Source organism: Silurus meridionalis, chromosome 25 (genome assembly GCF_014805685.1).
Source record: "Silurus meridionalis isolate SWU-2019-XX chromosome 25, ASM1480568v1, whole genome shotgun sequence".
In the NCBI taxonomy this organism is placed as follows: Eukaryota; Metazoa; Chordata; class Actinopteri; order Siluriformes; family Siluridae; genus Silurus; species Silurus meridionalis.
In genome coordinates, this window is record NC_060908.1 from 8,784,393 (window position 1) to 8,800,052 (window position 15,660).

Sequence of the window (15,660 nt, forward strand, 5' to 3'; positions counted from 1 at the left end):
AAGGTAGAGACAGGTAGCCCTATGGCAAGGGATACCTGTCTCTACCTTTATAGAAGATACTCTTTATTTTTCTTCCTGGTTAGAAGTGCAACAACGAACAGCACATGTTCCTGAGCTTTTTAATACCATTTTAACATAAACAAATCATACTGCCGTCAACGCTGCTACTACTTCCGGCGGAAGTTATACTCGGTTGTTTTGTGTTTTTGCGCCCCAGGAAAAAGGCGGATACGTCACAGGTAGCGGTTTAGAAGTGGGCGGACTTTACCAAGTTTAATTTTAGTTGCTTTAAGCAAGTTAAGTGTAAGTATGGCACGATACGCAATCCTTTTTGTTTATTAAAACACATACAGCATAGAGCAAGAAACGGTTTCCCAGGACCAATAACCTACCTCACACTACATAAGTTATAAAAAAAAAAGGTGTACGCTATTTATATTTATATTGTTTCGATATCTACAACGTTTTAAATAATGTACATATATAGTATATTTGAAAACATATACCATGTTATTTGATAACACTATACACACACACACACACACACACACACACACACACACACACACACACGGTATCTGATCTCACTCAACACCTATTCATCACTATAGTTCTGAAATCCTCAAAGCAGACAAGATCCTTTAATGTCCATTAATAGCAAATAGATACTTAGCACATTTCTCCACCTTTAGCTCAGCAGAAACTTTCTTTCCGGCAAAGTCTTCCTTTTCCAAACTCAAACTCTGTGATAGCTTGAGCGGATTTATAATAATAATAATAATACTATTCTATTACATTACCTATTCTATTACATTACATAATCGTTTATTTATATCTACTTCACAGTGCTTTTGAATTCTCAAATCTGATTTGCTACAACCAGAAAGCTTTTTTAATAACAGCAGCAGAAAGTCATAGCACAAAGATGGAATCACATGTTTGTGGTAATACAGTTGTTCTAAAATGTTTTTTTTTTTTAAAGTTTAGTCACTTTCATTCACCTCATAATGAAGCTTTAATTTATTTGCACTATAATTTAGTTGCCACACTTCTTAATTTCACAGTGTACTATACCCATGCATGTATGTGCATTTGCTTTACTATTTCTGGTTCACCCATACTGACCTTTGCTCCTGTAAAGTGTACTAAAATACACTTCCTCTCCAAATGTCAAGCTACTGGCCAGGAAACAAATCACAAACTACTAAAATATATACATTTATAAATGTTATTTTATAAATATATAAATGTTTTGGTCTTTTTTTTAACATGCATAGGTGAAGAGACGAAAGGAAACATTGAGATGGACATGGAGTATGAAATGGGACGTTCTCTGGTTCAGGTCATCATTGAGAAGTACAATTCGGACAACTACCCCTACTGCCGTGGACCTGGTGCTGGTGTGGTGATCCACAAAAGTTATCAGGGTTCTTTTGTCGAAGGTTAAATATTTAAAATCCAACATGATCTCATGTTTTAAATGATTTAAATGTATTGCCAATCAATAACTAGATTATTCTTTTTATCACTTTCATCATACATTTTAAGGTTAAGTGTTGAAACCCATTAATGTAATGTTCATAATTATAATATTTATTAAATTACAATCACTTATTTGCTGTTAGCAAAAGCCCTAACCTGGTGGAATATTTACAGTATCTGGTGCAGAAACTAAAACAAAAAGACCAAATGGACACAAATATAATAATAATATAAATTATTATTAATAAATAATATAAATATTAACTAACATACTTACAACTGTTCTGTTTGCCATGTTTGGAAATAGACTATTATAAACAGCAAAAGAGAAATCACGATTATATCAGTGATACCACTGATGACAAGCTAATGATATTTTGTGGAAGAACATAATCTCACATTAATTAACTATGCATTTTGCAGCACAAAAGCTGCTGCTACTTTGAATCCAAGCTTGTTAAAACTTAGTGAGCATTTTTATTTTCATAGATAAATTTTAATGCTATTGCAAAGAAGTTGTTTTAAAATTTACTGTTGAACTCTCTGTCAGATTATCTAAATCTGCCCAGTGTGCTGGTTCTGGAAAGCTGTGGAATAAGTCATGCTGGAGATGAACAGGAAGTGGCAACATTCTGTGCTCATGCGGTGGAGTTAGACCTGTCTTACAACCAGTTCAGAGACTGGGGAGAGGTGAGGGCAGTCAGTGTATGCATGTCTGATCATCAAAAATTAATTCACGCTGCAATATGATGAAGACTAAAGTGACCCTCTGGAAATGATCAGGTTGTTGCAAGGGCAAATGTGACCACTAGGGGGAGCTCAGACTGTGGCCTGTCGGTGCCCTAAGATCACATTTCTTTGAAAGCAACACAAAAGCCTGGTTTGCTGATGGATCACTCAGACATGGCTTTCTAATATTATCACTAACTTTAAATAAGTACATTTATTACTGATTCAAGATAGTTTTTTATCAACACTTGATGTATTAGTGCTGATAATTCACAAACTCTTTCCATCTTCCCATTTGAACAGCTAGACCTGTTTTTTTTTGCCATTTGGTAGCTGGTAGCTTTATCTCATGGCTGCATTAAGAAATGCTTCAAATGATCTTGGAACATGATAAATATAAATAATTAAGCAAGCAAATAAATAAATAAATAAATAAATAAATGATTAAATAAAATATGCTGCAGATTAATGATAGTGGAAGCCATAATACTTGTTAAAATATTATTGTTACAACTACAAATATTCACAGCAGTACACTGGCAATTACCTTAACTTCTATTAGATTAGAATTTTTTTCCCTCGATGCCTACTGTCTCATATTCTTTGTATAATTCACTGTCTCTTAGGTTTGTGTCACATTTTATAGCAGATGACTTCTTTAATATATGTATATATATATATATATATATATATATATATATATATATATATATATATATATGAAATCATGTCTGCAGCTTTTGCAAAAAAATATACAGCAAATGCTATGAAACATATACTGGTTGGGTCTAAATGAATATGTGTCTTAAGCGGAGCTTGTGGTTACACTGTTACACTGTCCACTGCAACAGGAACGTGAATTAAAAGTGCAAATAACTCCAAAAGGCACAAGTGGAATGTGCACAATAATTGAGAGGCTTTTGTTCAGAAACCCTAAATGTGACTTTCTTGTTATTGATGTGTTTTCTTTATAGATAAGTAAGATTTTGGCTAACATCCCTCAATTGGACTTTCTCAATCTGAGCAATAATCCTTTGAAGGATTCCAGCCTTGATCCTGGGCGTGCTGAAGCCTTCTCATCCCTCCGTCGTCTCGTCCTCAACAACACATACATCTCCTGGGACATTGTGCACATGCTTACACAAAAGATCCCTGAGTAAGTGTGCAAGTCAAATGTGTGTGCTGAAAAATCTTTAGAGCTCTGTATGTTTATTCGGCAGCCCTCTGTCCTATATCCATCCTGGTTTATTTGTGTGTGTCTGTGTGTGTGTATGTATGTATTGCTGACTTGAAGAGCTCTCGGGGAGCAATCTACAAAGTCTGCATCTGTGTGTGTGTGTGTGTGTGTGTATGTCTGTGGATGAGAAAATATATGCATTGATTTTATTAACATGTTGGAATGGTATGTTACCATTCCTTAATGTGTCTGGGTTAGGTGAATTCTGTCTGTGAGAGTTATTAATGTCTCTGTTTCAGACAAGTGTACAAGCGCATGTATGTGTGTGTAGATGTGTAAGAAAAACCCTGTGTTTCCTGTTTGCATTTAAACCACACGTCTCTGCTGCAGACTGGAGGAGCTCTTCCTGTGCTTGAATGAGTACAAGTGTGTGAATTTGTCACGGGTCCCCTGCTCATCGCTGCGACTGCTGCACATCACTGATAATCTACTACAGGACTGGAGCGAGGTGCGCAAGCTGGGCCTCCTGTACCCGCGTCTGACATCACTCATCCTCGCTAATAACTCTCTCTCCTCCATTAAAGAGACTGAGGACTCACTGCAGTCCCTGTTCCCTAACCTGCACAGTATCAACCTGCACAATTCAGGTTAGTTGAGCAGCTTCATGACACAGCAACGGACTGAAAATGCTTTTCATTCTACAGAAATGCATAATATTGTATTGTATTTGCTACATTACTTTTACTATAGACAGAGATTTGTATGGCAGATGCTCCACATAAGAATAAATATATAATATATATAATAAGGTGAAATCACCTTATACAGTGAAGTTTTCGGTCAGATGGCATTTATGTTTAAATAAATGCCATCTTGTATACATTGTACACTTGTATATATTGTATATCTAATATGGCGCAAGTGGTATTATGAATTAAATGAATAGCTCAATCAAATTTGTTTTATCAATGCATACAATGTAACTACTGTATAAAATAAATAGTGCCAGTTATTCATAAACAACAATTCTTGCCAAGTTCATGGTGGCAAGTTGCTGTGCTATTAGAATGATATAACCATCATGGTTGTGCTGTTATAGGAAGTTATCATTTATAGTTATAGCTCTAATAGCATACTCATTATGGTTATTATAGTTATAATAGTAAATAACTGTACTGTTCTAGGGTAAAAACATACAAACAGCGTTTTAGATTAGTTTTTGGTTGTCGAAATGTAACTAAGAACATTAAGCTTCATGATGTATTGTTACATGATGTACAGTTTCAATTATGGGTAATTTAAGTAGAGTTTTGATAATCAATTTGTTTTTAAATTTATAATACAATAGATGGATTGAAAAGTTTTGGTAATTGACGTTTTTCCTTCTCTGGTTTTAGGTCTGAATTGCTGGGAAGACATTGAAAAACTAAATTTCTTCCCAAAACTTCAGGAAGTGCGTCTAATGGGAATCCCATTACTGCAGACATACACCGAGATAGAGAAGCGATACCTTGCAATAGCATAGTGTGTACATGCATATACACATGCTCTCATACACAATAACATATTTACTTATATTAGATTCTTAATAACCTCATTCTGATATATACACTATTTCTTTCTCTTTATATATATATATATATATATATATGTGTGTGTGTGTGTGTGTGTGTGTGTGTGTGTGTGTGTTCAAAATGTCTCCTGTGGATTATAGTTTGCCTTCTGTGAATGTTCTGAATGGAAGTGTGGTGACAGACGAGGAAAGAAAGGATGCTGAACGTTTCTATATCCGCTATCACCTGGACTGTCCTGAGGATGAGTTGCCACAAAGGTACATTACTTTCTCTTTCTCTTTTTCTCTTACTCTCTCTCTCTCTTTCCCTCTCTTTCTCTCTCTCTCTCTCTCTCTCTCTCTCTCTCTCTCTCTCTCTCTCTCACACACGCACACATGCGCACGTACAAACACATACCTTGTGATGCTTATAAGCTGGCTACTGGACTGGTCGGATTGCCTATTCATTTATATTTATTTTAAAGCTAGAATTATTAACAGCACAGCAATCTATCTGTTGAGATACATCATACTGCACCTGATTTAGTTAGGAATTGCTTTCTGTAGTTATTCTTAACTTTTTAGCAGGTGGAAACCATTATTCCTTTATTTATTATTCTCTTTTTTGCACACATACCTGACACCAGAATCAGATCTCACAGAATTACATGGGGCTTTTTTTCTCTGTATCCATCAATAATCTTTATATTGCCACGAATCTGATGATTTTGAAATAATATATTATACATTAATTTAGAATATGTTTAATTCCTTTTATAATACCTGTCAATTATGATGATTTACGAATAAATTGATAATTAAATTACACCGTTATTTCCCATTATAGCTTATATTACAACAGGTATAAACAGTTATATCCTCAAACTCATCCTCAGTTGTTAATATAAAAGATATTCTGTGGTAGACAAGCTTAAACAGTTAGTTTTACCTCTTAACAGTTTGTTGGGTTGTTTAATAAACATCTCTTTTGAAAGGAAGTGATATTTTTGATTAATCTGTTCTTGTGTGTGCATCATCCAAGCTTAAGTCCAGGCTTTTGAATGCATATGATTTATTTCAAATGTAATGCGCGTGAATACATTTGCAGATAAATTAAGAACATGATTGGCCATAAATGTGACAGCTCCACTTTTGAATAGCTGAAGTGCAGCTGGATAAGTTGCTATCAGTTATCCACATCTCTTCGAAATGGAAAGCTTTAAGAGCTATTGTTCAGCACAGCTCTCTGTGTGTGCACTGATCCATTCAAACCAGGCCTGAGATCAGTAACACAAGCATAATGTAGACACACAAATACAATATCGTTTACCACTTTGACGGTGCGTTTGCCTCCTTGGCTCTATCTGAAAAATTGCTTGTTCACGTTAACTGCAATTCACTTATTTTTGTTCCTCGTCATCTCCTTAACAACCACTAGTCTGGTGCACAAGTCAGCTTGGTGATGTCTTGTGCTCATCCCTCATATTTCCTTTTTGCATCCCTTCTGTCTTTTTCACCTGTCTCTTTATTTTTGGAGGGTATTTTCTGGTGCCCAGCACAAGTCAAAAGAAGAGGGATCCCCCACATTATTTAGCCCTCCGTGTTGTGCTTAACCTGGGAGAGGACGTTTCTCGGGCTTGCTCTCCTGTAGAGGAGGCTAACCTTTGAGAGACAATGCATCCAGTCTCTGCTTCCTCAAAGACGCCTTTGTGCCAGAATACTCTTGCCAGGAAACTGATATACAAGGTGGCAGCTTGATTCTTTTTTTTTTTTTCTCTATATCCTCCTGTCCACCTTTCCTTCTTCTTGAGTCTTTTCTAAGGTTTTAAGGGGACTGAAATAGCAGGTGGCATGTGAAGTAGTGAATCTCTCTCTCTCTCTCTCTCTCTCTCTCTCTCTCTCTCTGTGTGTGTGTTTGTCTCTCTCTCAGTTCTTTTTTTATTGTTCTCTCACATAATGAATTGAGGAAGATGTGTAAATATTCTGACACAGGGACTCCTGTAGTAAAAGGAAGGAGGGATATGGAATTTTTAATGGCCTTAAGTGCTAAGGAAAGATCTAGATGAAGAAAATGTGTACTTTCATAATAAGTGCATTTTTATAGAAACCAAGCAAAGGTCATGTGAGTCTTAGCAACTTATAGTTAAACTGCTACCTTTCTGTAATTAGCACATCTTCTCAAGGGCTGTGTTTTGTCTCAGTCTAGTGAGTTACATTTCTTGTGACATTCAACACAGAAAATAGATTGATTGGCCTTCATCTCTCTTTCTCTGACATTCTCTCTTTTCCATCCCACAGCATGGAAAGATTCCATGGGGAATGAAGTTCAAACTTTAAAAACAAAAGGGCAAGGGAATAGCAGATGCTAAGTGGGTAGAACTGGTAAAAACACTAGGAGTGAGTTTAGGTTGCCTCTTACTGTTTCAGATACCTTGCCCTTACTAGTAGTAATCGGTCCTCCTGATAATAGAGTGAAAACCAGAAAGAGAGAGTGTGTGATGTTCAAAGACCAGTAAGTGACCTTTAATATAGCCACACCCTCGCTAAAAAAAGAACCATTATGTGTCTTACCTAAAACATGAGAAACAAACCAGCAGGTACAGAGTCAAATTTAAACCAGTGACTCTTTAAAACTCCTTTACTTTTGCTTAGCTCTGTAGGGTTTGATTTCATGCTGTAAAAATAACTGTTTAGGAAATGAAGAAAACTTGAAAGGTTCTGTAACCTCAGCCTCTGCCATGGTTGCTTAGCCAAAATCTGGGCCCGTATAACCATGGCTATGTTATCTCTGAGAACTTGAAGGGATATAGCAAGTGGTATGCTGGCTCAAGTAATTGTAAACCTTTACTGTTCAGTCATATGCATTGGTTGCACAGATCAGGCCCTTACCCTATAGATTTCTCAAGCAGAGTAATTTAGTTACACCCTGAAATAAGAAGTAAAAGTAGTAATGGAGAGGCAATTTGATATATGACCTGCCAGATCTATTGCCCACAGCCTTTGTGCTAACAAAAAAGAGATTTTGTTAAGAATGATGGAAATGTTCCAAGAGAGGACCTGTTTGTGTCAGCACAGTAAATGCTGATTGCCTGATAGAGGTGGGGGAAAAAGCTAAAGAGTGACTAAATGAAGTTAACGAGAATAAAGATAAAGGGTTCCACATGTCCACCAGCCTTTGAGAATCCAAAACTTTAACAGTGGGAATAAATATCACAGCTAGATTTGTGAAGAGAAAGAGAAGAGCGGTTGGATGAAAGATGGAAGAGGTGGCAAAACAAGAAAGGAATGAGGGGAGGTGAATATGATGGAAATGAAAGAGGTTTCAAGGCTTTATGTCAACCAGGTAACTATAGCTGTGCAAAGGCAAGAAACCGAGATAAGGAAAAAAAATTGGCTAGAAGAGAAAAAGAGAATGATCAAAGCACTTTTTATCAAGTGATTCTGAATAATAAGGGAATTTTGTAGTTATTAATCAAAGTGTCTGTACAAACATTTGCTTGTAAATATTACACAATCACATCAACACACACTTTCCCAAATCTTTATTTCCAAACTTGTGATTCATTCTTTAATGCCATGAATTGTCCCACTTGAATACCCTGGAGTTTGCACAGATTCTGCCCAGTACTCATTTTTTAGTGGGATATGTTCCCACTAGAATCTGGTTCCTCATAAGATTCATTTCTCATGTCCTTTGTAGGCTGTCTTCTCTTGCTACTGTCACCTCAGGCTTGTTGAGACTGTAGATCTAAATCTAAATCCAGATTCCTGAAGAGATGATTTGTGTGTATTGTTAAATGTAATTCATGAACGTGTGCACATAAAGCTTTGGCACGGACATGAAGATCATAATGTAAATAATATTCCTTATATAGCATTTTTCAAGAATCGCATTGAGTTGATTTTTAACCTTTTAAACCTTTTTAACCTATCCATACGACACAAGTTGCATTTAAACCAGTGGGACACAGGTAGTTCACTATGACAATCTTGCTGAAAGCCATCCCCATCATTTGGGTCATTGTTGAGTCCTCATTAAAGGAGTCTATGTCTCTTTTACTTTCTGTAAGTTCAATCGCTTACAGTATTTCAGTACGTACAGTAGACTCACTGTATATCTCCTACTATGAACCTGCTTTACTTTCCACCAACTATTGTCCAGTCTCATCTCAGGGACCGATCAGAGAATAGTGCGCTGATGGAATTCAGGTCGGATGTGTTATCACCACCAATGTGATTTCGCTTGCATTTAAGAGAGCTTAGCTCAGGCTAAATGAGACCTTTGAGTGAGTCTTGCTTTTTCCCTAGACAGAGTGGCACTTTGTATGGATGGAGTGGTATTCCCTTGGTGAAGGTTCGGAGCCGCAGGCACCTACCCACGCTCAGTCTCAGCTTTGTGGGGACACTATTCTTGGCAGTCTGGGAGTGAAATTACTTTGATTGGCATAGCTGGTACTGTAGCACTTTAAAGCAAAAAGAGCCCCCCTTACTAACCCCCCTTCCTAGATTTTTTGAATCATTCCTGCCTGATGTCCTCTTATCTTTCCCACAAACCCAGTAACTTGGAGAGCGGGGTTACGGAAAACTTTCTCATGGCAAGAGAACACATTGTCCTTTGCAAAGCAGTTAAACCAATAGACTAAAAGTAATACACACCAACATAAATACGCTCAAATATATTACAACATTTTGGTTTTTTTAACCTAATCCAGTCATTTTTGAATGCTTACTTCTTGTGTTTGGCATGAATCTTTAATATTTACCATGTATTCTTTCATGTCTTTTCATCTGGATCAGGTCTTTTTTTATACACACTCTGTAGTCACAGCTAGAAAAAGAAATGGCCATGACCGACGAGACCAGATGATTAAAATTCTATTAATACATGGCTTATTTCAACCATAGACTCTTCAGTTACCCCTTTTATATGAACACTGGGCTGACTTGGGAATAGTCCCTGGATGAGACCTTCTTAAAGGCAAAACCTGTTTATTATTAAATATATGAGTCATGATTTCATCAATCTGACACTGCAAGGCCATCATTCACACTACAGAATGTTCTAATGAGCCACCTTATTGTTTTAGCATGGATAGTGCAAATGGTAACAATCCTTCCAACAACAGCAGATTTTTCTTAGGAAAAGAGTATTTTACACAATTTTTTTGAAAAAGAATGTTTTTATATGACATCTTGTATTCATGTTTTATGACTGTGTTTGCCGATACTTCACCGTGCATTCAGGTTGACCACATAATATTTGATTTTGAAACTTGACATTCACAAAAATACACAAAACGGTGGCAGTCTGGCAACTCTACACAATTCTATAGCATGTCTTCTCATGCTATAGTTAAGATTTCCCTTCATCACAATTAAGGGGACAAACAACCAGTTCCAGCACGACCAGAGCATGATCATGTCTTTGTGGGCCAGCAGGTCCATTTAGACAAGGGTTTTTACTGTACAGTACTACTAGTAAACTATCTTGATCAAGTTTTTCCTGTTTCTTTTGTTTCTTACAGGTTTCACAATCTTGTGGCCTGTTATGGGCACCTAGAACCACTGGCAAACATGTATTTACGTTCACGTAGCAGTGTCCAGATTCAACTGCGCTTTGGGGAAAGCATCAAGCAGCTGGAGCTTCAGCTGAAGCAGACTGTGGCTGACCTAAAGAAGCAGCTCATGCATGTGGTGCATCTGCCAGTCAAGAACATGCGCGTCTTCTTCATTGCCAGGGAAAAGGGTTTCATATTAGAACCTCAAGAGCTTAAGTATGGAAGCCGAGCCCTCCATTTCTATAGCATACAGGATGGAGATGAGATCCTGGTAGTATCAAAGAATTAATTAATAAAAAGTTATAAAAACAAAGACTGAATGGACCAGTTTATATGAAAGCGAAGATCTCCCAATTGAAGTCAAAGAGATAAAAGGGATATGTGCACTTTCAAGATGACCATTTATTAAGTTGAACCGAGGAGATCTAATGCCGTCCAGCAGAAGTATTTGTTTCCAAAAAGACTGAATTGTGGTGTAAGCTTTTCTTTCTTCACTATTAATTTAATAGAAAAGGGTCAGTGTGTGTTTTTCTTTTTTTTTTTTCCTTTTTTTTTTTTTTTTAAGATAAAGATTTTAAAGGTTGCAATTCATTCCGTTGATAGTTTATTTTGCCATGCATATAATTTGTGTATTTTATATATTTCATGTATATAGAATTCACCAATCTCCGTATTAAACAAACCCATTTTTTTAATTCAGATACAGCTAATAATATTTGCATAGTAATATTGAATTAGTGAGTCTGATCTGACTTACCTGTGATACAATTTCCCCTTTATTTTCATTAAATTTTCCTTCATTCTTTGCAACAAGTGTAAATAAGGAGGAAATGTTTCCTTAGCTTTTCCTAGAGGCTAGCACCGCTTGACGATTGAATCATGACTGGCCTAGTCAAAGAAGTGTTCCTAGGCTGTGGTAACACCATCTCAGTCAAACAGCCAGGATGGCTTTCTTCCTGCTTAGATTACAATAGGGTCACCCACTATATTAAAACTCCTGGGTTCATGTGTCTATTCACATGCGGTTCACATCCTAATGCCCAGCTTCCGTTCTTAAGACCACTTAATGTTTGCAATGGGGTGGAACTCAGCTTCGCATCACATGGGAATTTGCATGGGCAAATAATATAAAGTTTTTTATATATATATATATATATATATATATATATATATATATATATATATATATATATATATATATATATATATAATTCTATTTATGCAAAAAATACCTTTGAGGCTTTCTGTGATTTGTTGGTTTTCTTGGTCAGTTTTTTTCTGTTTGATTTTTGGTACACACGACTTAATATGCCCATAAGACTTGATAGTTGTATGTATCATGTATCATGAGTAAAATTGCTGTAATTTGGCATTCAGTCATTTGGCAGTTTTATTTAATGTGCTATTTTGATTTAATCAAAATATCCACAGTATATTGAGGCTGGAGGAGGAGTATGGTAAGTCATATACTGAGGAAACAAAGAGTTTATCCAAAAGGTGCTTCTTATTGGTGTGATGTGATTTGTAACACAGATTTTAAAGAACTAAATGATTTTTTAAAAATTATAATAAGAGAAAAGATTTATCTTTTTCATATCTGTTTTTTAGTGTATGCGTTTTGTTGTTATACAGAAAAAAGAATCAGGCTTTATACTATATTGAATTGGTTCAAGAAATCTATATACATGCATTCAAACCAAGTCATGTGATGATACTCAAGGGAATTTCACTTGTTTGTATGAACATTTATAACATGTATCAATGGACAGTACATCATTAATGACAATAAAGTCATCTGCCAAGTCTGTTTAAAAATAAATCATGCCAGCCTTTCTTTTTTTACGTTTCATTTAAAAAAGTGACTCAAATCCTGAATTGGCTGACCTAATGGTGCTGTATGAATAAGATACATATGCTGTCCCTTGAAGAGGGATACATATGCTATCCACACTGTTACATGCATTGTTCTTATTCTAGCATTGTTTGTCTTATTGATAAATCACTGTTGCTATATCACGTCCTAATGTGTTTTTTTTTCTTGTGTTTTGTTTTTATCTCATTACATTAGTGTTGCATTTTACTGTTGCCTCATCAATGTGTGACGCATGTCCTACCACTGCTATTTCATTTCCATCTCAAATCATGTTTCCCTAATCTTTTGATCAAGTGAGTCAGTCTTGTCATGCAGTTTGGTAGCTCATTATGCCAATCCTTTTGCTTTATTTACATCTTTTAACCAAGCCTTTTTGACATCTTTTTGATGTTTAGCTGTTGTAAAGGGATTAATAGCTGATGTGTTAATGACAGGAGTTTTTAGTCTGTCAGCATTGTTCTTCAGTGTGTGGAAAAAGGGTTGTCACAAATATATTATATAATATTATAATATTATATAATCAACTGCGATGTCCATGGCAGAGATGCAAACAAACAAAAACAATGCAGCAAGCTCTGATTAGTGAAGTCTGATGTTAATTCATTGGATAAAATTAAATTTTTACATTTGGATGGAGGCACAACTAAAATGCAGAGTGGATTAAAGCATTTCTTATTATTCATCATCACACGAGTTTGCTAATTCCTTAATTGCTGCATGCAGTTAGTATTTAAAACTGGGTCAAAAACAGCCACCATCTCACGGACAAACTAAAGAATCCCAAATTTATTCTGTAATGACGACTTCTTAAGGAAGACAGCATAAATACAAAATATATTCAAGAAATGTAGATGTCATATTAGCTGATAACTAATGAAAGCGGCTAATTACTCATGTCAGCACCTGTCCCACATCAATTAGGGCAATAATCACTTGATAGTCAGTCAGTGCAAGTCCATTTAGAGATATGGCCCTGATATGATATGGCCCCATAAAAGTTATAAATACACAAATTGCAGTGCACACATGCACTTTTGATAATTTGACTGAGTGATTTATTTAATTGATTTAAGTGCTGAAAACTACAGCAAAACAGTGCAATATTTGGCCTCTCAGTCTTTAGATAAATTTACTGCAGCGGTTGTCTAAGTTATTATGGCCGCTTTGCTCAATTGTGCACTGTAATTGAATAAGGTATTAACAAATTACAGTATATTACCTCATACCGATCACCATTCTTCAAGACTCTTGGGTACGCTAGGCCATGACTCGACTTTTTAAGTTATGATGGTGTCATCGTAAAGTGCTGTACAGCAATTGATTTTTACCAGAAAATATTAAAGGTGTATCTTTCTTATTCTCATAAATATTGGCCTAGTAAATTATCCAAATTTCCAAATAAATCAGTCCTTCATAAATACTCACCATATATTGTTGGGAGGTTCCTTTTTCTCCTGCCTTGAGCTGTCAGTGATTCTTACACTTACAAAATTCAATGGGCAGAAATTCTTCAAAAATTCAATGGGCATGAACTTAGCAACTTCATGACTATTTAGTTCAGCATCAACATGTCAATATTTAAAACTTTAAAAGAGTCACTAACAGCTGGAACCAAATTCCTTGTGTGTGTCAACACACTTGGCCAATAAACCTGATTCTAGTTCTGATTCTGATATCTCAGCAGTTAAGCATGCAGGTTATTTCTCAACCATGCAGGTGGTTTTAGCTGTGGCATTTTAGAGTCTATCCACAACAAAACACTTACCCCAGAGTGCAGGTAAACTCTATCCAACTGGATCCTGTCCAGTACTTCAGCATGTCTGTTACCTGGATCACTACAACAACTTGGCTGAAAAAAATAATCAAGTTTAATTGGTGTCACTAAGCCAAGAGGTGCTAAGAAGGGCTGGACTATCCCTGTCACGCCTACAGGTGAGAGTCGCACGTGCTAAATTTGGCAAAGCTCACACACACCATTCATTCTCCTGGATTAAAAACTCTCACATCCGTAGTGGGTTCACTATCAGGCAGCAAAAGCTTTCCTGAGTAAAGTAGCAGTCAGAGTTCACCATCAGCTTGGCAACACCAAATAACATGGTGAACTGCCGGGATATCAAGTGTAAGAGTCAGACAAACGGTTACCAGGCCATGAAAGCAGGGGCTGATCTCAAAGGAAAGGTCACAGAGGAGGTGGCTGTGAGAGTTGGTGTGTTTTGGAATGGTGGGGGCTTTAAGAAAGCTTTTCATGCCGTGCCCTGTACCAGGAGCGAACATGTTCTGGCTAGGTTGCTAGTAGCCTGATCCACCCTCTGCACCACAAAGCTGGGGAAGGACAAGGAGGGCTGAAGGAGGCTTATTGTGTGGCCAGGAGAGGGAGTAATTTTTGGGGAGGTTTAGGTTACCTGAAAGGAGCTTGACATTGTGGTCAAAAAGGAAAGAAGAAAGAACCAACAACTAAGCAAGAGATGGATAGGGAAGACTGATGGGCCAGGACTTTTACTCCTTCCAAGCTCAAGCCTGGAAGACTTACCAGTACACAGCATTGGTTATCCTGAGAACTTCATTTTCCCATGGAAATGTTTACAAGTTCTTTGCAGTTCTTCATAGTGCTTATTGACAGTGTGCTAAACTTCAGGATCTTTAGAAACCGCTTCATTTGGTTGACAGGTAGTTAGTAAGACTGATGACTAGTAGTTGCATTTTATCAGACATTTGACTCTGATACCCAAACAGTGGTGTTGGAGCTTATCACTAAGCATGACACAGTCACTCCTTTGTGAGACAGAAACTGGTTCAGATGACACAGAGCCATCTCGGATGAGCTGACCTATTGCACAATCACCAACCAAATGTTCTGAAAAGCGGAATCAAAAGAATGGGTGGAAGATGGAGAGAAAAGACATGGGCTGATATGTCTTATTAGCAAACTCATTACATCATAAGGAAGACAAGATAGTGAAAAGATAGAAATCACAGTCTTTCTCTCTCGTGCCCTTTCTTCTTCCCTTACCACTGTTTATACTGTTGGGCTAGGATAGAATGAGTGCAGAGTTGTACCGTCTTACATTGAACTCTTTATCATCTTTTCTGTCTTCTTCCATGGATTGGTTAAGAATATGGGTGCATTTACACAACAAGGCAACAAGGTGTAAACGAATCCTCCATTGGGATTCCTACGTTGGACATACGGAATCCAGGTTTGGCCTTCTGTCCAGAGGATTTTCACACGTCCAGCCCCTTTTTGGTCTCTAGTTACCTTCACTGTCCCTCTGTGAACAAAGGTGCATCT

General features: G+C 36.8%; 1 protein-coding gene across 1 annotated transcript in view; it reads left to right on the forward strand.

The window, feature by feature from the left end:
- Positions 1 to 309: 309 nt before the first annotated feature.
- Positions 310 to 15,660, forward strand: part of tecta (tectorin alpha) — a 39,907-nt gene continuing 24,556 nt past the window's right edge. The window contains exons 1-8 of the mRNA XM_046839842.1: positions 310 to 944; positions 1,278 to 1,442; positions 2,033 to 2,172; positions 3,186 to 3,367; positions 3,779 to 4,035; positions 4,786 to 4,912; positions 5,103 to 5,219; positions 10,466 to 10,784. Of these exons, the coding sequence (XP_046695798.1) occupies positions 926 to 944; positions 1,278 to 1,442; positions 2,033 to 2,172; positions 3,186 to 3,367; positions 3,779 to 4,035; positions 4,786 to 4,912; positions 5,103 to 5,219; positions 10,466 to 10,784 (1,326 nt within the window). The 5' untranslated portion in view covers positions 310 to 925. The remainder of the gene's footprint in view (positions 945 to 1,277; positions 1,443 to 2,032; positions 2,173 to 3,185; positions 3,368 to 3,778; positions 4,036 to 4,785; positions 4,913 to 5,102; positions 5,220 to 10,465; positions 10,785 to 15,660) is intronic.